At 42.5% G+C, this 22,856-nt stretch overlaps 2 protein-coding genes across 10 annotated transcripts in view; both read right to left on the bottom strand.

The window, feature by feature from the left end:
* Positions 1 to 1,528: 1,528 nt before the first annotated feature.
* Positions 1,529 to 22,856, bottom strand: part of LOC310952968 (LIM domain only protein 7-like) — a 48,571-nt gene continuing 27,243 nt past the window's right edge. For 3 of the 9 annotated variants that reach the window (XM_083921840.1, XM_083921841.1, XM_083921839.1), the window contains 21 exons: positions 19,203 to 19,226; positions 18,315 to 18,429; positions 17,317 to 17,456; positions 16,153 to 16,834; positions 15,451 to 15,708; positions 14,939 to 15,053; positions 13,366 to 13,527; positions 12,293 to 12,477; positions 12,137 to 12,200; positions 11,766 to 11,822; positions 10,558 to 10,583; positions 9,434 to 9,541; positions 8,424 to 8,510; positions 7,561 to 7,961; positions 7,291 to 7,347; positions 6,410 to 6,465; positions 5,137 to 5,320; positions 4,544 to 4,870; positions 3,749 to 3,857; positions 3,164 to 3,266; positions 1,529 to 2,227 (listed from right to left, as the gene is read on the bottom strand). In XM_083921840.1, the coding sequence (XP_083777966.1) occupies positions 2,205 to 2,227; positions 3,164 to 3,266; positions 3,749 to 3,857; positions 4,544 to 4,870; positions 5,137 to 5,320; positions 6,410 to 6,465; positions 7,291 to 7,347; positions 7,561 to 7,961; positions 8,424 to 8,510; positions 9,434 to 9,541; positions 10,558 to 10,583; positions 11,766 to 11,822; positions 12,137 to 12,200; positions 12,293 to 12,477; positions 13,366 to 13,527; positions 14,939 to 15,053; positions 15,451 to 15,708; positions 16,153 to 16,834; positions 17,317 to 17,456; positions 18,315 to 18,429; positions 19,203 to 19,226 (3,283 nt within the window). In that variant the 3' untranslated portion in view covers positions 1,529 to 2,204. Of the gene's footprint in view, positions 2,228 to 3,163; positions 3,267 to 3,748; positions 3,858 to 4,543; positions 4,871 to 5,136; positions 5,321 to 6,409; positions 6,466 to 7,290; positions 7,348 to 7,560; positions 7,962 to 8,423; positions 8,511 to 9,433; positions 9,542 to 10,557; positions 10,584 to 11,449; positions 11,492 to 11,765; positions 11,823 to 12,136; positions 12,201 to 12,292; positions 12,478 to 13,365; positions 13,528 to 14,938; positions 15,054 to 15,450; positions 15,709 to 16,152; positions 16,835 to 17,316; positions 17,457 to 18,314; positions 18,430 to 19,202; positions 19,227 to 22,856 lie in introns of all 9 variants that reach the window. The other 6 variants (XM_083921845.1, XM_083921842.1, XM_083921844.1 and 3 more) reach the window with 6 other exon arrangements.
* Positions 19,233 to 21,721, bottom strand: LOC310952969 (LIM domain only protein 7-like). Its single transcript, XM_083921848.1, has one exon. It carries the CDS (start codon positions 21,379 to 21,381, stop codon positions 20,539 to 20,541), a length of 843 nt encoding a protein of 280 aa, XP_083777974.1. The 5' UTR covers positions 21,382 to 21,721; the 3' UTR covers positions 19,233 to 20,538.

Genomic DNA, 22,856 nt, shown 5'->3' on the forward strand with positions numbered 1-22,856 from the left:
TAACAGCAGAGCTACTGATGGTGCTCAGAGACAGAATTCGGTGTCACTTGTAGATCATTTACAAAATAGACTTAAACCACAAAATCTTATGACATATTGCATACGCCTTATGCTTATAAACTACGGTGGCTTAATTCAAAGGACACAGCAGCATCTCTTTTCATTAAGAGTTGTGCTAACAGCAGCAGTTAACATCCAGCTGCAGCTGAAGGATCATTTCAGTGTTTCTGGGTAACAATCCCAGATCAGAGTGCCCCCCACTGGTGAGTCAAAGTACACCTAGGCTTAAAGCCTGCAGTGTGGAAATGGAGCATGATTATCGGACCCACTCTTGTGTGTTGATTGGAAGATGAAAAAATCATCCACATAGTCCTGACAGGAAATCTCATGAAAAATGTGGAATCTTTCCCTTCAGCGGGAGAGCGTTTAAAAAAAGCTGACAGTGAGTTGTCAGAGTTGTGAATTCTTTCACTGATGGATGGAAGAGCAAGCATAAGCTGTTCCATCTGTGTTCCATCTCTTTACAGAACCTATTCTTCTGAGCAGCCAAGAATACTGTTTCTCCTTAAGCCGCAGAAAAACACACACACACACACACACACACACACACACACACACACACACACACACACACACACACACACACACACACACACACACACACACACACACACACACACACACACACACACACACACACACACACACACACACACACACACACACACACACACACACACACACACACACACACTACCCGTCAAAGCCTCAGGCTGGTTGTGGCCTTGGCTTTGGAGGAAAAAGATGAGGTATTTATCCAGAAGGGTTTTATATTTCCCAGTCACTCGACTCTGCTTGGCGCCATTCAGGTCGCGCTTGTTTTCGAAGCATAAGGATTAAAATATCTCTCTCCCGCGAGAGTGCCAGAAAAAATCTAAATAAAGGAATCTAAGAATTTGAGATGCCTGCCTCCAGGGGCTGTTTGTGCTTCACCTCAAGAAAATGGAGCCAATTTATGCTCAGTCCAACGTATTTCCATATATTGCTTCAATAGAGCTTATTTCCGTTCATGGGAAATGAGGACAATTTTTTTTTTTACCTTGCTTAAAATACATTTGGGAGGTAATCAGGAGTGTCCCTTATGAATATTCAATGTATGTGTATGCAGATGTGGTTTTACAAACAGCCAAAATGACAGAATACATTATGAAAATAGCTTATCAAAGTGTAATCAAATGTAATGCATGTGCACTGAATGAAATATGCATGACAAATTGGCTTCAGAGAACACGGAGCAGGCAGGTCCTCTGAACCTTTGCACAAAAGCTCATTGAAATTCCTTTCATTATGACTGTGGCACTACAGAGAAACAGAGAGCGGGAGGGACGGACAGAGAAAGATGAATATAATGATTTCTGATTACAGAGGCAGGCAGAGCCTTGCGTCATGCACAGGGATAGCATTACAAAGAATTATGCAATTTCACAGCTGAAAAAAGTAAACACAAACAACAGGGATGAGCATTTAGTCATTTTATTTACAAATGTTACTGTGAGTCAATGCCATTCAATATTATATATTCTTCACATGGAAACCTGCTTTGTGTGTACAATCGTCCATCTATCAGTGAAACCTCCAGACTCCAGTGCTATCCAAGCAGATGGTTTTAAATATGTTATGAAAGAATTCTTATAATCTTAATCACTTCTCCCTGTTACAAACGACAAGGCACATACACATGATAAGAATACCTTGGTCGACAAACGTGTTAATACCAAAAGACCAACAGAAGCATGAGTAAGAGGAGATTGCAACCTTGGAAACTTTAAAATCTTTCTCAGTGAAGGTCATTACACTGCCTCAATAATCTTATAGACAATTTAACGTTTTTTGACTAATTTTGTGGCTAAAACATTTAACTGTGATGCATGCTGAACCCTTACATTTTGTACAACTGTAATACTTTTTTTTACTATTATATAAACACGTTAAAGTAGATAACTTCTTTGCAAGCTTACCCTCTCAATCACACACTGAAAACAACACAAATACAATTCTCATTCAACTTTGAGTCAACTGAGATTTTCTAGAGTCACAAATGGAAGAATGTCGAAACCAAGTGTCCCAGCTGATGGCTTCACCTTAATGCTCATGGGTTGTTGTCACAAGTAGTCTCTTCATCGATCTGCTGGAGTACAGCCACATCACATAGAGGTTGGCTGGCCAGCTGAAAGAAAACAAACAGCAACATTACACCTACAATAATGGGACACACTACAGGTTAATAGGGTAAAAATGTTAACTAATAGATATTACTTCTCCAGTTAATTACTTACATTAAGACAATATTTTATATTGTTTAAATATAATGTTTAAATAGGCAAATGATGATGAAGTTGAGATTTCTGACTCAGAGTGAGACATTTTTTTTTTTTAAGAAAACAAACTTTAAAGATGAATAATACAATTCCATAAATTTGGCAAGACACTACAGGTGAATAAGGACATTAACAAATAACAAATAATTTATTCTTCTTCTCTTCATCAAGCTGGGGAGATGACTTATTACTATTAAAATTATTATTTTTGTAATTTCTAGTTTTCTGAATTTTTATGGTCAAATATGCAAATGTGACATTATCTGATGCTAACTTTTGGTGAATTTAGGAGAAATCTAAGGGCAAAAATAGACAATGTTCAGTAAAATAAACACCTAAATGTGTATTTTGGACGTTTTCTTTCCACTAGTCTGAAAGAAGAAGTTATGGAAGCAAAATAGCACAAAATCACAGAGTTGACCCGTGCATGAAAAGATAATGATTTTGTCTGTAGTGTCTCGCCTTAAAGGAGCTGCACTCAACATTCAGAGTATTAACACAGCAGCAAACAAATATTTGATATGTAAACATATACAGTAGTGGAGTAATGGTGTTCTCCCTGTGTGTGTTGGTATCACAGTTCCTCTGTTGTTTGTTTTGTTAGCTGGTCCGACTGAGCATCCACGTTAGTTGATGAGGTTGTGAAAAGACGTTGGTATTTTGCGTATTGGGGAATGGCCTATGAGAACCGTATGGAGGCAACCCCACTCCGCGTTTTCGTCAGTTTATCGAAAGAAAGCTGAAAACAACACGTCATCATGCCGATCGAGTGATCACGCACTCACCTTTGAATCGCATGTAGCAGGAGTTACAGAAGAGCTGTTTGTTTCGTATTCTGACTTCAGCCCCGGCTTCCGATCCACCAAGGTCAGACTTACAGTCGATACACTGGGGAAATTTAGGAAAAGGGAAGAGTTAAAGAGCCACTCAACCGGTGCTTAAAGCTGGACTAAAGTGTCCAAGTCCAAGAGCTGAGGGATGAGGAGAGACAGAAGCCCCTTGATTGTACGTATAGAAAGAGAATCATGAAAAGAAAGAATAAATGAGAGTCAAATGACAGAGATCGGCAGAATGGATCACTGTTCAGGTGCAGGAAACCACATTCAAGTGTAGACCAAAGTTCCAGGAAGGATCAACAATTAAGTAAAAAGAGACAAAGTGAGGGAGGGGTTGATTAGTTTGGCTTGCAGGTTTTGTCACAGAAAATCTACTTTGCTCAGCTGTAAAGGAGGACAGGAACGTCAAAATTGGCAGGATCATCCAGGTTAGTAAAAACAGAAAAAGAGTCTGGAGTGGTCAGGTTAGCTTTTGAGCATCGGCCGAGGTGTGTCGACGATGTGCTCCGGGGCTGACACAAGCCCAGCTCTCACCTTAAAACAGCCCAAATGATAACAGAGCCCAAGGGACTCGATGATCATGGCTGCTCCCTTTCCCAGCGGGGTGTCACAGAACGTACAGATTTTCTTGCCACTCACTGACCTGGATTACAGAACGCACAGCTGTGATTTGAGAGCTGAGCACACATGCATGACATGTATGCAGACACACACACACGCGCGCACACGCGCGCACACGCACGCACACACGCACACACACACACACACACACACACACACACACACACACACACACACGCACACACGCACACACGCACACACACGCACACACGCCCCCTGCAAAAATTTGATTTAATATTTTTGTGTCATATATAACGTATATGTTCCATCTTTATTCCTGATGTAAAATTATGAGGAAATAATGATCATTTATAATCTTGATATGGAAACAATTTGGCAAAGATGTTGGGAAGTGTTAGCTTAACTCTTTTTACACATGAACACAAAAACACAAACTCAAAACAACACTGTGTGTGCAAGTGAAATTAAAGAGGAAATCTGTAAAAAACAAGATAAGGGTTAAATTAACAAATAGAGTATAGTGTGTCAACTGTGGAGAGGAGGGTGAACAGATGGATAATGTCACATAAAACAATATAATTCTGATAGAAATACACTGAGATTTAGCTGACCATTGCCACCACTTCCCATCCAAAAGATATGGTTTAATAACACCACCTGAACTATGATTATGCAACCCAGTATACCAGTAAGAGGTTAGAGGCAGCTTGTTGGGGGTGTTAAGCAAAGCACCATTGCTGATTTTACCTGCTCCGCTGCTGAGGAGCGCCTGCCTCAGACGTGGGCTCTGGAGAGGTGGTGGGTGACGGAGAGGAGGGGGAGGGGGAGGGCGACCGTCGGGACCAAGGGGACGAGTGGGTTCCTGCCCCGCCTCGGAGGGAGCCCATGGAGTAGGAGGGAGGAAGAGTGGAGGAACCCGACCGCTGGGCACCCAAACCGCCACCGTAAAAAGAAATGCTGCCAGAGAGGGCAGAGTGAGGCCGAGTGTAGTTTTGGGTGTGGGAGTTGCTTCTGGGAGTCCATGATGAGCGCCAGGAGTTGTAAGTGGTGTCCAAGTTGTCAAGAGACTCCCCTCTGCAAAGCCAACCCAAGCCACACCAATGTTAGGCATCTAAAATGTCTGGCTACTAACTGTACCTATGGCCGTCCTTTTGAAGTTCAAATATTTACTAATGGTCCAATCGAATTTGCCGAGGCAAGGTCAGCGTGGTAGCCAGACTAAAATATTTTAATGTCAGCATACACCACAAGTCTACAGGGTATTAGTAAGTGTTAAAACCACCACCATCACACACCAGAGACGGGATATTTTACTCTAATGCACACTGGATAGACTGTACCTGCGCATGGGTGGTATGTCGGAATCCCTGGTGGGGTCAGTGGTGGAGGCCTGCTGGCGGATCCAGCTTTTGTCCCTCAGCAGCGGAGTCTTCTTCTTCATCTCGTTCAGGATCTGCTGCCGCTCAAGCTCAGCCTGCGACGCGGGCTGCTGACCCTTCTTCTCGCCTACTCCACTGCCCGTCACTGCACCCAGAGAGGAGAGATCAACTCAACATTATGCCGGTTACAATAAATGTTTCTGGGAAACAAAAAATAGATTATGACTTTAAATTGGAAAAACAAATAGGACAGAAAGAATGAGGCTGTGATGATGTCGAAACAGTCTTGATTAGACCTGCAGTTTTAAGTACAAAAATTACGACCTGAGAGAAATCACCCTGCAATCAACGAGTTCATTGTTTATGTTGCATCTAATTTTCTGGGGTTGGATGACATTGATTTACCATTTGATTGGTCAGCTCTTAATCAAGCAGCTGTTAGTTTTGATTTGGTAAAAATAATTACTAATAACTGAGTGATCCGCTAATCAAAGCATCACACTGAGAGCAGATCAGGGGCCGAGCCCACCTCTCTCTGGCTCTCTGTATCTCATGGCATTGAGGATGTTTCTCCTCTCCATCTCCAGCTCTGATGCAGCCTGCTGACTCTGGGCCTGTTTGTTACTCGCACTCCACACCTGCTCTCCCAGCAGCCAGTGAGCCATCCCCCCAGGCTGCACATACACACCTACAGGAGAGTACAGCCCACGTACGTATGCAACAAAATGCGTACATTGAGTCATTAAAAAAAAAAAGAAAAAACAGAATGAAGAAAAGCACAGGCCAATATTTGAATGTTCTAACATCCCTGGTCTCATATTGCTGTTGCTTTTTGATCATCTTTCATTAAAGAAAAACTATAATAAAACTCAAAGTTATACACTCAAAGTTCTCTTTATTCTCTTTGGCGGCATCTGGCGATACGTGGTATTTGCAGGTGTGTTTTTGGATCCCATTTTCACTGGATTTTGAAGTTACATCGTCCTTAGTCATCAATCTTTTCTTTCTTCTTTGCCACAGTAAGTTTTTTCAACATTAGCAGAAATCAGAAATAGCTTTTCACACAAAATGAGTAAAAGCACAAGGCTGTTGCATTAGCTCCGCCTATACCATCTGGCGGACCAAGCATTGCTGGACCTAGTACTGCCAATGTAAAGGCTTTCATCAGTGTTGCATAGGCTAAAACAGTTATGGCTTTCACTAATAGAGAATACAGTAAATCAAGAAAACTGACCTTTTCTCTGAGGTTTTTCCTCTTCATCAAGCTGGGGAGATGACTTAGATTTTGTCCTGTCACACAAAAGAACATACTTGTTAGGGCCTGATAAAAAAAAGTAATCATACTTAGAGCAACTCTTTTAAAAGAAGCCACAGACTTTACAACCATTTTGTCACCACCATGAAATACAAGAGTTCAAGTATTTTGATGCCGCAGTGAAAAATGGTCACATGGGGAACCTGCTGATTGCAGATCAATCACAGGCAATTCTCATCTCAGCTGGATACCTAACACACTTGCTCCAATTTCATGAGCGTCTATATACAGAGATGCTGTTTGAATGTTTCGGCTCAGATGGAGTCAGCACGAAACAATGCAGTGCATACCTGGACATATAATCTTTACAGTTAATATGCACCAGGTTTGTTTTGACCTTAGTGTATGTTGAAAATATAACGGAACAAAAACATGATTTACAGCTTCAAAGAAAAAGTTAAATCATGTACCTGAGTGACAAATCTCTCATTTGTAAGATTATATGCTCGGTGCAGTATTTGTCAGTAAGTGTAAATTCTCCTATGAACACATATTTTATATCAATAGAACAGTGTTTTAGTATATTGCCATTCATTCTCCAGCCTCAACTTATGGATGCCCACACGAGGAGTTAAAGATGTTGGCAAATACATGAACACTTATATCTGCAAACAAATGCATTACAGTAGTGGGTAAAAGACCATTTATGAATCATTTATATACTGTACTGCATGGGGGACCTAAAATAAAGTGTTGCAGATCGACCTAATTAACTCATCATTTTGCAATAAAAAAATAGGTTATGAAGCAAGCAGGTTATGTATGCACACAAATGAAAACACAATCCCTCCTGTACTAACCTGTCAGTAAAGGACAGAGATGGCTGGACATTGGCAAAGCCATGGGAGCCACTATTCCTTTTGTGAGTAGGGAGAGGCAGGGCCAGGGTTACAACACAAAGGTGAAGGACAAAGCACATGCAAACACATTAGTTGCGCTTCTGTTAATGCACAGACAATAAAGCAGGTTATGTTTCTCACTTAAATGTGTTATTATCAACATGATGGACAGATGAGGAAGACGTGTGAGTAAAGTGTGAGGGTAGAAGAAGGAGCAGTGTCTCTACTGACCACTGCTGCTGCAGCTCAAAGGCTCTCTCCTGCTCTCTCCGGTGCTTCTCCGCAGCTTCCTGCCTCCTCTCCTCATCTCTCCTCCTCTGCCATATCAGCTCTTCCTCCTCCCTCATCTTCCTCTCCTCCTCTTCCTGCCTTTCTTTCCTCATTCTCTCATCCTGGAGACGCTGCAGCTCCCGCTCCTCCTCTTCACGCTTCCTCCTCTCCTCCGCCTGCCTTTGGCGCTCCCGCTCCTCCGCCTGCCTTTGGTGCTCTTGCTCCTCTGCTTGCCTCTGCAGCTCCTGCTCCTCCTTCCTCTTTCTCTCTTCTTCTTCCCACAGAGGAGAGGTGGGCTGGTTGATGGGAGAGAGGGGCGAGTGTGGGCTGATGCTGTGCCTGTTCACCTCCAGGCTCTCGACCTGCAAAGAGAGAAGGAAGGAACGAATAGAGGAAGCATTTAACATGATGTTGGCATTAAGTAATCTGACCTCCAGTAGAAAACACAACAGTGGAGGAACTCATGTTATCCCCTAAGGTGACAAACCAGCAAGTGCAACTGAATTCCAATCAAAAGGGAGTTTTATTGCAAAACTTAGAGCTGGAAAGATTTCTGCTATTACAGGAAATAAAACCACAGGTTTTTTGTGTCCTGTGTGAATATCCACATGATTAAACATTGTTCTGCTCTCACTTTTCCTTTTATGTGAAATTGACCTGCGCTGTTAAACCAGAGAGACCAGCTGCTACCCACTAACTGCAGCATGATTATAGCAATTTCGGACAGTAAAATAGCTCTTTGGATCCATCTAGATAATTTACTGCTGTGAGTCAGGACTTATGGTATTAGGCCATAATTTACCAAATCAGAATACTTTTGTTACCTCTTGTTGATCTACACTTTTGGCAACCTCCTGCTGATCCTTTAGCCACTCCTCCTGCAACTTCTCTTGGTCCCGCTTATATTTCTCCTGGATGAAAAAGCAGAAAGAGAGGTCAAAGGTCATCCAAATCAACAAGCACTCACATTGTTTCACACACATTGAAAAAATCTAACAAGAGAAAAAAAAACACAGATACAAAAAAAACCTTCACAAATCCATGGTGATGTTATTATGCAACCACACCGTACAGTACAGTGGGATTCCAAGCTCACCTACATGTTATCTAACCACCCTGAAAAGTTGATAAACCTAGTAGAGCAGCTTGCCCAGAGCAGGAAGTCTCCTTGGCACATCATGAAATCAGGCCGTGCATCCAACGGGGAATAAGACTGAAGGAGTAACAAGCCTTCCCGGCTACAACACTCTGCTTGGACACCTTTGATCTCCATCCAGAAATAGACCCTTAAGAAAAATGTTTTGACAGGATTCTACTACATTTAAGTTGGATACTGGACAGATGCTTTTCTTTCAGCTGCCTGAGCGCTTTGTAAAGTTGTCTGTTTGAGCCTATTAAGAGCAGTCTGCTTTGATTGTGAGGACTTCCTAGTCGGTCATCTCAAGTTCTGTGCCTCGTCTCATTGTCAGATGGGTAGATTGTGAGGTTGCTTCATTGTGAGGTTGCCAGGTTTTTAGGTACACCCAGCTGAATCTAATGCAGTCTAATACAACAGTCCTGCAATAAACACTACCTTCATGAAGGTCATAAAGATTTGTTGAAACTGATTTAGAGAGGTGTTGGTTTAGTATCAAAGAGTGCAGACCAAATATTAGAATATTGTGTAGCAGCATCAAAAACAGGATCAACACCATAGTTCATGTTAAACAAAAGCTGAACATTATAACCTTCATGACAGTAGGATTTATCGCACTTGAGCTATGTGCACCTACTAACCTGGCAACTGAGTGCATATTGTAACATGTCACTGTCACATGAGTGTGCCTTGATGTACCTGTAGGAGGCGCTCCTGCTCCTTCTGCCATTTCTCTTGTCTTTTGCGCTCCTCTTCTGGGTCCCAAGACCAGCGGCTGGAAGACGGAGTGATGGAAGGAACAGGTATCTGCACACACAGATGATAGGCATTCACTATAAGGCAACGGCATCACATCAGCCATCAACTGCATGACCCCCGAACTGACTTTGTGGTATCGTCAGGCCCCTATGACCGCCAGTGAATAATAACCTCACTTTAAGGTTCATAAAATGCATCAAAAATCACAAATATGTAGGATATATTTCTACAGATATTCCTGCTCTTTTTTGTAATGTCTGCAGTTGCTATCTAGAAGACTGAGTGTCTGTCAAACGGATAAATACATGTAATTTACTATAATTTCTTCTCAGTAAAAGTCCCTCATTATTTTGTTATTTAAAAGCAATTATTATGTAGCAGCAAAATAAGGACATGTTGGGCCTTCATCAGCATCCACTGACATAAACAAGCTGTAGGCGGTAGAAGCAATTTCTGTTATAATGATTTATGCAAGAGTAGCAAATGGAATTCAAACACATCACAACAAAAACAAAAACATTTTTTTAATTCAAATTATGTAGAGCGGTAAGGGAAATCAGGTCACAAGTTCAAATTCTGCGTCCACTTGTGATCTGACCACTCAGGATGGATCTTAAAACCAGGTGAAAACCGGCTGATAAATTTGGAGACATAAGCAGGGCTGTCTGACAGCAAGGCAAATAAGTGAAAATATTCTAAACATATTGTTTTTCCGATGCTAAAATATGTGTCAGCTGCGACCCCCATCCACAGCAGCACATTTCTTAGCTTCCGTACATGTCCTCCTCCCTGCTTCTCCAAACTGGGAACATGCCGACGGCCATCTACTGACATCTGACTATGGATAAGTACCTCATACGACCCTACTTCTAAAAATCTGAACTTCCCCTTTAAGAAGCAGTGTGACCCAGCATCTGAAGTAACTAGTGCATGAAAGATTCTTAATAATGGCTCTGGGCTTTGTAATAATTGTGCGGTTATCGGTTTTAAATATGTTCTCCTCCTACAATAGAAAAAACAACAAAAGAGACAAAAACGGCCCTTTAAACACTGAAAATACTCACATCTGGCATTGCAGAGTCTGGTCCTCCTTGAAAATAAAATAAAATCATCTAGTCAATACTTCTAGCAAGCGCAGAGAGAGCAATAGAATAGAAGTTAACCTCGGGGCCATAAACTGTAGGAACACAAGTTGACAGGCTTATTAAAGTCTCAACTTGGTTTTTTAAAATCAAGTCCTAATTCTTCCTTTAAAACAACATTTAAAACTTTAATTGGTGTTTTCAACAAGCCTCGAGCAACAAAGGTTGAATTTCACCCGCTGGGTCTAATTGATTCTCTCAATTCAAGATCACCCATTTCTAGAAGAGGTAGATTGGATGTCAGCCCAATACTTCTGAATAGGAAAATCAATAAACTGATTGTGAGGAGAGCAAGATCAAACAAACTGGTAGAAAAAACACACACATATGAGCAGCATGCACACATAGGATGCACACAAGCAGAGTGCAGCCGGTCTGAAAGGCTAACAAATAGTTCAAAACATGCATGCCAGGAACAAGAGGAATGCTCTCAACATCATGCGCAGCAAAGTGCAAAGTGTAACCATGAGTTACATCTGAACACCATTCAGAAAACTACCCCACAAATACTACAGGATTTAAATATTTATATTTGTGGTTGGTACGCTGGTGTGGTGTCTGACGTGCTTTCCAGCCTTTGGAGCTGAATGTTGCTTTTATTCAGAGTGTTTTATTATTCTTTTTTATTTATTTTTTAATCCGGTCTCCTCTTGATTACAGCACATTCAGTTGTTAACTCTTTTGGTGTATGAGGAGATAATTCCTTAAGTTACCCCGAAATATCACTAGACTCCATTGGTTTGAAAAGCATGTCAGTGTCCCAGGGTGTACCAAGCAAAGGGGAAGAGGTCACTGCACACTGAACCCTGTTTACCACAGAGGTAGACCAGCGCACTGATACTGGACCCTGAGCCACCTGAAGGAAGGACAGCACAAAGGTTAAGCTCTGGCACCAAAATGATGGAGGACTCCTGACGGCTCATAATCAATTGATAATAGGTTATTTATCAATTGAACATGAGATTGTGACTGATAATAAACATGCAAAAATCCATTGGGAATCTGAAGAATTCAATGACACAGAAGCACAGAAAACTCAGCCACCAGAATTCACAGAAGTCATCATTATTATGAAGAGCCAACCCACCCTGATTTGGTCACTGTTTTTTTTTCCTGTTTTTTTTTTTTACCTTTTTCAAAAAACTCTGACCTCCGTTTTAAGTTTTTCAAAGATATGGGTTCTGACTCTACATGAGAGATGGAAAACAAGATATAGTGAGAAACAAGTTGTACCATCTTATATTACCAATATACACATACAGTATGTTGCTTAAGATACATGATAATCCGATTCATGGTTTTCTTACATCATTTTTGTCACACAACATGGTAAATGTCCATCAGTATTATCCACAATAGTCCAGTGTTTGCAAAGATGTTTCTCTCCCAAAACTAAGTCAACAACATGACATCCCCTCGTCGATGTGTTTTTGTGTTTAGTACAGAAATAGTCATCAGGATCAATTCCGTAACCTTTCTGATTGTGTGCTCTGCTCTTTACCTTTGTTCCTCATGGTCACCAACTGCTCACGGAAACTTCCATTAACTCCGTTTGAAGCCACATCCTGCGGGGAGACATGGCAGGGTATGTGCTCATTAAAGGGGCCCATACAGAAATAAAACTTGATCGAACCAAGGTTCATTCTGGGTCACTTACGACGACTTGGTGGGAGGGGGCCTCTTTGGACGGCAGCTTTTCCATGGAACCACGTGAGGTGAAATCCAGGCTGGAGCTGACAGTGTTTGAGTCAGGGGAACCTAGAAGTATCGGATGATCCGTACTGGTCAGATTGATGGTCTTATGGCTTTTAAATGGCAGGGAAGGTTGATCTCTGTCCCAGTCTGAATGCAGACAATGCAATGGGAAAAAATAGGACTTGTTTGCACATAAAACCATGTTTTTTCTGTGCCTGTGTGTATGCAGTAGACATTCTGTTAATGTCTATGTGAAACATTTTACACAGAATTTTTCTATTTACATAAAGAACACTATAAAGCAGGGGACAAGGTTGCTGTTATGGTGTTATTATAGAGAGCAGCAGCGTGTGACAGAGAAACCTTCCCCAGCCATGCAGCCTATTAAAACTTTCATAAACCCACACAGTGTTTCTAACAGGCTCACCACCACTGGGCTTCACTGGTCTATTTTAACAAGTATGGTGTATTAGTTCAAGTGAGCTACTCTGGGTGGTTTATTACTTTTGGAAGGTGACACTGACGTAGTTGGGATAAGTAAGCCTGTTATACTAACACTGTGAAAACAGAACACTCAAGAAGACCATGGACCTGAGCTGAGATAGTTCTCCACAATGAAAACACCACATGGATACAGAGAGGAATGCTGATGAGACAGAAAAAGGCTGAAAAAAAAGAAAGAAACAACCAGTAGAGATAAAGGAGAAAAAGAAAGGAAAAACCAGGACAAGAAAAATGCACACAGGAAAGCAAAAAGTAGAAATAAAACCCACTGAGGTCAACAAAATAACAGCCTTCCCTCGTCAGATGAGGAAAAAAAGGTAACAGGTCCTTCACTGCTTAGCTGTCATGAGATCATTCATGGATGATTTCACAATAGTTTACGGACCAATTTAAAATGTCAAATCTGTTTAGCAACGCAAGTAGCATAAGCAGCACTGTCAGTCCAGGAATGCAACCCTTAAAGTGGTTTAATTCAATCCCCTGTAAACAACACACAAACACACACACACACAGAGCGTTCAGATGACTCACTGTTCTTGCCATGATGGCGTATGTCCATGACCAGACTGCCCTCCTGCAGAGCCTCCTCCATGCAGGACTTCCAGTCTGCATAGCTCATTTCTGCCACCTGGTGCCCGTTCACCGTCAGCACCTCGTCTCCAGTGTGAAGCTGGCACATCTCTGCCGGGCTGCCTGCTCGAGACAGAGGAACACATCATTCGCAGCAAAGAAAGTACCCGCTTCTATCAATGCGGTGACATGGTTGGCTATCACTCACAAGAACTAATATTCTTGCATAAAGCAATGTTTATTTGAGTAATTTCACTGAAATTGATTCTACAAGAAATTGTCCCGATATGAGAACATATCTTATTGACCTCTATTTACAGTTTTCATTCACACCAGGATAATTCTCCACATACGGAACAAGGCCACAGGTTTAAGTTTATGGACAATGACATCTTTACTTACACATGTTTTTATTTTATTTTTATAAAAGCAGTCATTAGAATTATTTAAGATGGAAATGTACACATGTATTTACGATGTATTTTGTGTGACAGACACCAAACAATGTTGAAAACTACTTCCAACAAGTAAAACAAGTACAAGAGAGAACATATATTACATATTTTATTTTGAGTGACCTTAATATTTTACCAACTTTTGAACATTTTTTGTATTTATAACATCCTACTAAGATTAATGCTACTGGTTGTTAACATTACGCACATTACGTTGTGTCTCATGGCTCTGCAAGGCTAATGCCAAAAGTGATTAATAATAACATAGCCAATTTCTGTTCTGTTGCTCAATACCGCTTTGCATGGGTGCTGATCAGCGAATGAGGTCATTGTAATGTTGCATCAATGGTTTGCTTCTTCCTGCTGTTGTAAATGATCTGTGCATGTTCATTTCTTCAATTTATGTTTGTTTTTCTAAACCTGTCACTTCAGTGGTTTTGGAACATCTCGCCAAAGGACTGCAGTTGAAAGAATGCCAGCTGGCTAATACTGGTACATTTAGAGAAATGGTGATTTGTGTCATCCTTATAAATAACACGATGGCCGATTTGTCAAGGTTGACACGATGCATACCCTGACTGTTCAAACAACGACGACAAAGTTACTCTTAAGTACACGGTACAGTAGATTGAAACTGGTGAGGCAAAGCTAGAGTTTGTGCATCAATGTTAGGTGTCACAACAAGTATTAGTGAAACATTAATAACATGAGCTGAGAGTGTGGCAAATCTCAGTAGATAGAGAGGCTCAGGCCCAGAAGATCTGACCCAGATATATCCTGCCCTACATAGGTCTGGCTTCGCCACTGCAATGGACTCGAAAACCTGCTGACAACTATCCAGCAGTGCCTGGCTGTAAAATACTACACTGGCTTGCTGGTTGCACTGTACTGCATCTGTGAATACATCAGTTAGCTTAAGTGAGAGTGAGATATGACCAAGCCTGTTTGATCTTTGTTTTTATAAAACATGGAAATGTTGGAGTTTAAGGTTGACAGTTTTGAAGGTGACTAAAACTCTAACCCATACAATTCAAATCCCTTTGTCTGCAGGTATTTCTCTCAAATATCTCTGTTGTTACCTGGCTGGATGGACTTGACGTGAGCTCCTGTCGAGTCCCAGGCCGCCTGGAAGCCAAAGTCTTGGCTGCTGTTTGGCTTCTGGTTCAGGCTGATCCGGGTCTCACAGTAGTTCTCCTAGAAACCGAACACCAACACACATGAGAAGAGATGAACAACAATTCACATAAACACAAAAAAACAGCTTTAAGTGCAGAGGTGTGGTGCTGACTTTCCATCGCTCTGGAGATCAGCATGTCAGGTTGTGTGTCTGTGTGTATTGCTTTGGCAAGAAAGCTTTGTATTAATCATTAATGGCTGTAGATTAAATGCTGACCTGCTGTTGCTCTTTAATTTCTGCAGTGCTTGATTGAATTATTTAATGATACATTTGGGTTCACTTATCTATTACCACAAAGCTAAAAACACATTCAGTGACTCTACACATTGTTAGTATAAAATAAAATCTGTGTCACAAACACACTCTTCAATATACAAGCTGATTGGTTTCATAAACAGAAGGTAACTTGAGTACCTGGCTGGTTTCTTTGGCTGGAGCAGGACTGACTGGGGCTTCACTCTTGACCTGAGGAGGGACAGGTGAGACAGCCTGAGTTGTGGTGATGCTCTTTGCAGCGGTCTTGTCTTCTTCCTCCTCCTCCTCTTCACTGCTGTGTGCCGAGCTGGATTGAGCTTCGTCCTCAGAGGTCATGAACTGTTGATAGCGGCTCGGCACCGACGACTTCTTAGAAACATCGGTATCCCCGTTGACGCGCTTCTGAGAGTCGTCCATCTGTCCGGGGTGGATGCAGATTGTCAAAGAATGCAAATAAAACAGGGCTGTCCATTACAAAATAATCTATTTAAATCTGAAGAGATATTAGAATAGGGGTGGGGGAATCAGCGGATGAATGTGAACTCAGTGAGGGTGAAACCTTTTCAATCTCCACATGACAGTCACTAACTGATGTGATAAAAGTGGAACTGTAATAAATGTGAAGGAAGCTGAAAATAGCACCTCGGGCAGTTGGGTTGGTTTTCTTAAAACATTAGCTTCATCTATTATTCACACAGTAATCAGATCGCTCTTGGGTAACACTGATGCACTCAAAACAAATAACACAATAACAGGCATATATGTCTTACTGCAAAGTTTTCCCCTGCCTTCTAGATGTCTATAAGCTCTTTGTGCTACACCGGTAGTTTATATTTAGTTGTAGAATTGTCTAGTACTCACTGTAAAGACCCGGGGAAGTGAGGTGAGGCGGGACGACTGGGTCCCGAAGGGCCTTGCTGTGACAACTGAGGTTATACGTGCGCTATCCGATCTCTGGTAGCTCCTGGGGAGGGAGGCGGAAACCCGAGACACCCCTGGAGGCTTGGGTTCCATTGAGCTGGGCTGTGGTTGTTTGTACAGAGAAGCAGAGGAGGGGGCCCCCACCTCAGTCTGTGTGCCCGACAATGGGCGCCTTGGCTCGAACACCTTTTGTTGGGAGCCAGAAGAGGAGACTGTGGTTGTGGTCTCCTCTGTCTTGACTCTGCTGGTGCGTTCTGAGACTGAACTCCTCTGTAAAGGTGCAACTGCTGGAGAATTGGAGCTGTGGAAAAAGCTGTGGTTGGTGGGAGTGATGGTGGCCGTGGCGTCGCTGCCTGCAGGACTGTCCAAAATGTCAACTTCCCGTGAGGTGGGAGGGGAAGCGGCCCTGCCAGTAGCTGGGGAGGCAGCTGGGGGTTCGTCCTCTTTCAGAGAAGGCTCAGGTGGTTCGGAGGAATAGTAAGGAGTGTCAATAGTGTAGCTCCTGGCAGGAAGGGTTCGGGTACGAGGGGAAATGACAGGTTCATCAAATACGTCTTCGCTGTCAAGGTAAGACAGAGATCCGAGACGACTGCCAATGCTGCTCCTGTTTCCTTTATTTTCTCTGTGGACCAGACATAGGAGGAGGGGGGGGGGGGGGTGGGTGAAGAGGTAAATAGGAAAAAAGTGGACAGTGATAGGTGAAATTAAAGATGAGGATTGAAAGGGATGCAATTTAGGGGGAAGAAGGGGACAAGTGACAGGAAGGAAAGTAGAAAGAAGAGCACAAGTGTAAAAGAGGAGGGTAGCGAGAGGTGGGGCAAAACAAGGGGAGGCAGGTTGTAAGCAATGATGAGATTACACTTTCACACTGATTGAAGACACAATTACAGCCTACTCATTCACACCTGCACAAATACTCCTGTAGCTTAAGACAGCAAAACTTCTACTTCTACTATTACCTTAGCAAAGGATCCCCCTCTGAGGGTACAAAAATGTGCAAAAGAGGAACAAATTCAGTTGTTTTCTGATGAAAACCAGGGTCGTCATACTTCACATTAAATCTACCAATAACATAATGCACTATCAAAATATGTTTTCTCTTACCTCTCCTCTTGCATCTCCTTGAAGGTCTTGGACCTTCTGTTGCCGCTGTACGTGACCTGCTCTATCTTCTCCCTTTCCTCTTTCTTCTTCACTATATCAGAGTTGACACTCCTACGTCGGTTCTTCCATTTGCTCAAGTCCTGCAGCAAAAATAAGCCTGGGTCACCTCATGCAGCATTTTGTAACAATTCAGCTTAGATCTAGATAAAACCGACTGGTCATGTTGCATGGCTCACTGTGCAGCTGAAGGGAAGGGAGTTGAGAAGTAAAGAGAAAGACAAAAAAAATAGAAAGGGCTACATTTGAAGGTGTTCTATTTGTGTGCTTTAGGCTCCTCCCGGCTCACTTCCCCTGTGTATTGGGGACTGTGTGACCTAAATGCTACTTTAAGGCTCCATTATTTTGCCAAGACAACTAGCAGACTGCTGACGGACACACCACTGTCACAGCAAGTCATATAATGTAAATATGGATAACTTTTTATTACTTTTGAATTTATCTACTTAAGAATGAACACTTGATGATCACCAGTGTTTAAAATTGGAGAACCACTGCCCTTCAGAAAGGATTTTCTAGGAAGAACTTCAATTTTACATGGATGAATTGTATTATATTAACTGTATCTCTCTGTCTTACATCATCTGTCTATATTAAATCATAACACCATTTCACGTTCATTATACTATTAGTATATACAGGATGTACACTGATTTGGAAATGAGGACAGTCCATAGCCAGAGGGCAGTGCTGCACCAATCAGTGTCTACCTCGGTCTCTGGCTTCTATCTAAGCAGCTCTGTTTTCACCCTGTGGCCACAGACAGCACCGCAACACCTGCTGTCCTGATTGCTGCAGAGGTCCTTCAGCTCATGTGTTCACCTTTAACTTCTGTGTTGGGAATATAATGTCTTACTGCCAGAGTCAGCTTGTCTTGATTCGTAAAAGAATAATGGTGGGAAGTAAACAGATGTCCTCGAGCGTTGATGTGCTATACTCACATCCTGCCACTTATCCTCAGTTTCCTTTATCTGCTCACGATACTTCTGGAGCTCTTCGTAGCGTTCCTGCCGGACGACGGTGGGGGCGACCTGGATATCACTTGTTGATTTACTCCTGTGAAAAAAAGGAGTTTTTAAAGTTTAAAAAAAAAAAGACACAGACATCAGCAGCTAAAGAGAAATGGAGGGGATGTTTAGTTTGCATATCCTGGCAGAAGCTTTACAGGGTAAAAAAAAGTTAGTACAATTCAAAAAATATCCCACTCCAAGTATGCATGCACCATCTCTTACCATTGTGTTAAATAAACAGTAGAAAACACACCAACCAAAATTCAAATAGTCAAAATAATTCCCACCTTGTATATGTTTAGAAGCTTATGGTGAAAACACTGTAACCAAGTGTTAGTTTGGAAACATGGTACACTAACAAAACCACACAAAAAAAAACTGTGCAGTGATGTAAGCTCAGTGGGTTAGTACAGTAACTCCCCCGTCATGCAAAAGAGCAAAGTCACTCACAGCTTTCAGAAAATGCACTTTGTTTCTCCACTTACCTGTAAAAATGACACTCGTTTCATATTGCAATCAGGGTGCTTAGACCAGTGCTCAGTCATAACTCTCACAAGGACACACTACAGTTTAGATAGATGACCCAGCGTATTGCATCTTTTCACTTTGTTGCATTGTCAATAGAGCTTTGTGGAGCGATGAAACCCCCGCCCACCCTGAACTTGGCCTTGTGCCATACAATACACTGTGTTGTGTGTCAGCATTTAGTAGCTAGTGAGTGAGAACAGCGGCACAAAAGCAGGGGGTAGTGAGGTGCGACTGTAAGAGGCCAGAGCAAATGCAAACGTGCCACATTCCTGGGAGCCCGTATCAACTCACCCGTCGATACTCTCTTGCTGCTGTCTAGGAAACCGGAAAGAACCAAACACAACAAAGTCACATTTCTGCAGAAGGATCCTTGAGTCTGAGAGTGGTGTGGTCAAGACCATGAGACCAAATAGTGACTCTGGGCGCTACAAATATATGTAAACCCAGCTAAAACATGACTCTTCTGTTTTTAACTTTATACACTGAAGAAAGTTGTGTAGGCTTACAGCACAGTATCACCTTTCCTTTCCCTGACATGTGGTTGGGGATGTGTGTGTAGACGTGTGTTTCTCTGGACAATGCTGCCTTTCTGGAGACTCCAATATGATGTCACTGGCTTTACACATGGAAGTGAAGTAAATCCAGATGGCCTTGACTCACGTTAAATGGTTGCTTTGTGCGTACTTGTGTGTGTCAATGTGCAAACACTGCAGTACAGATTTGTGTTCAGGTTACCATGGAGTCCACAAGTTTCATGTTCTTTCAGAGCCATGGGGAATTTATATAGGCTTTCATGTCGGCTCAACGGACAAGACTTCATTTAATTACCCCGCTCGGAGCCGTCAGTGTTTTCAGGAGGTTATGTTTGGATATTACTCAGGCTTGAACCTTTTCACACTCTCGTGCGGCTGGACTTTGAGCTTTACATGTCAGTGTGAAGTTCCTTCTGCTGAGAAAAACAACACTGAACTCTGGTCAAATCCGTGTTACAGTAGGTGCTAGCTGAGGTCAACAAATGGCCAGTTCAATGCATCAGTCCATCACGACATCATGAAGTCGCTTTATTTTCTTTATTAAGCTTTTTTTTCCCCATTCACACAACCAAACATGAAATGCTGAATTTGGGGGTCTGTTTGACAGGGCTTTTGATGTGCTAAACAATTTGGTTACTGATGTTGGAGATTTGTGTTGTTCTGTTAAAAAAAAAAAAAATCACACTTCAAAAACACAGTAGCAGTAGGTTCAATGTACAGTCTTGCCTTCCACTCAGCATGTACATATCACGTGTTGCCATACTAACATTAATTACATTCCTATCATGCAGTAAACCACAACCAATGGCCCAATGGTGACAATGTCATATGGACTTTTATCACGGTTTCTTTCACTTCTGAGGTATCAACAAACATTTAAAACAGGAAAAAGTTCCTCATTGTGTGACCCACCGATTAGTTTTTATAGAGAAGAGCTAAAATATATATAACTCCCATCCATCACTGTGGTGGCCTTCAGACCAATCAACTACAACATGCAGTCTAGATCACTTCACAATCAGACAGAAAATATTGAAAAGGCGTTTTCACAGTCTACAAAGTAAGGAGAACAGGCACTATTACAGCAATCTGTTTCACAACTTCAGAGCAGCCAGCCTCTCCACCATCAGTCTCTTCTTATATCGTATTTGACTGGCTTCCCTAATCGCCTGCCATTTCTGCAGGTCACCTTCACTACAGGAAGAAGGTACTGAGGGCGCCATCTGATTGGCTGAGCTCTGGCTCTGTTCAGAACAAACTCCAAGTTTCCGGATGAGCATGTCATCTGTTTTTGGACGCATCTCCTTCTCAGCCCGATTCTGTTTGTTTGTTGTTGCCTCCTGTGTCAGAGGGCATGGGGGACACAGGAGTCTTGCTTTGAGATCAGGAGGCAGAGCCCATGGCTCAAGGATGGGCATAGGTGCATAGTTGTCAGGGGCTCCTGAGAGAGGCCGCTGCTGCCGAGCCTCCTGGGCCTTCTCCTTACGATAAACAACATCATCCTGTTCGATATCAGGGAACTCTTTGTCATCGGTGCTGACACAGCTGTGCTGCTGGGTGATTATGTTGAGTTGTGGCTCAGACGTATAGGGGCGACGGTGGGCAGACAGCTGAGTCTTCATCATAGCCAAGTTTGTGTTGGACTGGAAGGCCAGGGTTCGCCTGGTAAACATGTCATCATTATCCAAGTCAGGGCAAAGACTCTCATAATCAAAGCGATCTGGGGGCTCCCGGGGGTCTTGGCGCCCCAGGAGTGGCCACCTCTCACATTTGACCAGTCTTGGACCTGAGGCGGGGTCCACTGGGGCAAACACCAGAGGTGGGGTTTCTAACAGAGGGGACTGTATCTTGGGGAGCTGTGGGCGAGTGTGTGCTTGAAAAGGAGGACTGCAGGGTGGGCAAGAGGAGAAAAAAGGACAGAGAGGTGATGAGTGCATGCATGTGAACTGGATCAAAGAAGCAAGAAAAGGAGGAAGAGATACATCAAGCACGCATAATGTTGATATTTGATTCAAACAGGTGTTGATCAAATCAGGATTTTCAATCACTCTGCTACGAATTAAACTTCGATGCTAGTTTCTATAAAAACAAAAGTCAAGTCTTCACTGGAATAGACTGTAATAAAAGTAAAATAATACTGAAAGAGTTTATTTTCCACTGAGATCAGTGCAAACAAACTGCTCTATAAAGGCATGTTAGTAAAGCCTCCAGTAGCGTTTTATCATCATCAATACATTAGAAAGCAGCTCATCAGGAATTCAGCCCCAACAGGAGCCAATTATATTTCTTCTTTAAAATCTGGGTGCTCTAAAACATTCCTTCAGTGTCACAATCATGCAGCTGTATCGACCTTTTCCCCACAACAAGGGTGGTGTGAGCCGAGGCCTCGTGTGTGTGGGAGTGAGAGGGAGAGGGACCAGAGGGAGAGGGGGCAGAGGAGAGCCAAGGACTGATGTCACAGTCTGAATCATCTGATGAAGAGCCCGACTTCTTATAGCTACAGCCGAGGACAGCAGGGTGGACGAGGGAAAGGGGACAGGAGCACAGAGAGGAGGGAGTGGAAAGATAGGAGGCAATGGCAGGGAAAGAGAAAGAAAAGTAAGTGGGAGGATTCTATACAGAATGACAAAACACCAAATTTTGAATATTAGGAGCTAAAAGGTGAAATTGGCATGCAATAATTATTTAGAGAAGCAGGGAATAAATTATATCAATTATTTTTCTACTCTGTAAAATGTAATATACAGGGATTTAAAGTATGTGTAGTACGTATGAAAGAATGAAACATTATGTTGGATTTTAATGCCCTCACACACCTGAATCCTTGCATTTTCTTGTACCAGGGTCTCCTCTGAGAGCCCAGCTTGATCTTCTGTATGTGAATGTCTTCTTCAGGAGTCCAGAACTTTGGTAAGAACTTGTCATAAGATACTTTGGCAACAGGCTCGGGTTTGATGCCTATCTTGCGGGAATAGAGATCATCTTGGACGGGGTCAGCATAGCCGTCTTCATCGTCCTCATCCTCAGAGTCATCGTATATCTCCCTGAACAGGCTGTCAGTGGACACGGGAGGGCGGTGGTCCACCCTCACGGAGCCCTGCTGGGGATGCTGCATTTCCCCACTGTTGATGCCGCTGCTGCTCAAGAGAGACAGCCAATCACACGTGTCAAAAGAATTTTTCAGCTGCAGCACAGCACGCCAGTCACGCAAAGGGGAGCATATCCCTCAAGCAAAACAACCTCAAATGAGATGACGCAAGGATTAGCAGACCAATGCAAGCTCAAAACCAAACTAAAAGAAGCAAATTTGATTTGAGAAAGTATGTTGCAATCTCAAATCAAGCTTATAAAACCCAGAAGGCGCAAATAAGGACGTGCTGCATCTAAAGTCAAAACAATCCCAACAGAAAGC

This window comes from Echiichthys vipera (genome assembly GCF_963691815.1).
Source record: "Echiichthys vipera genome assembly, chromosome: 10".
NCBI lineage: Eukaryota > Metazoa > Chordata > Actinopteri > Perciformes > Trachinidae > Echiichthys > Echiichthys vipera.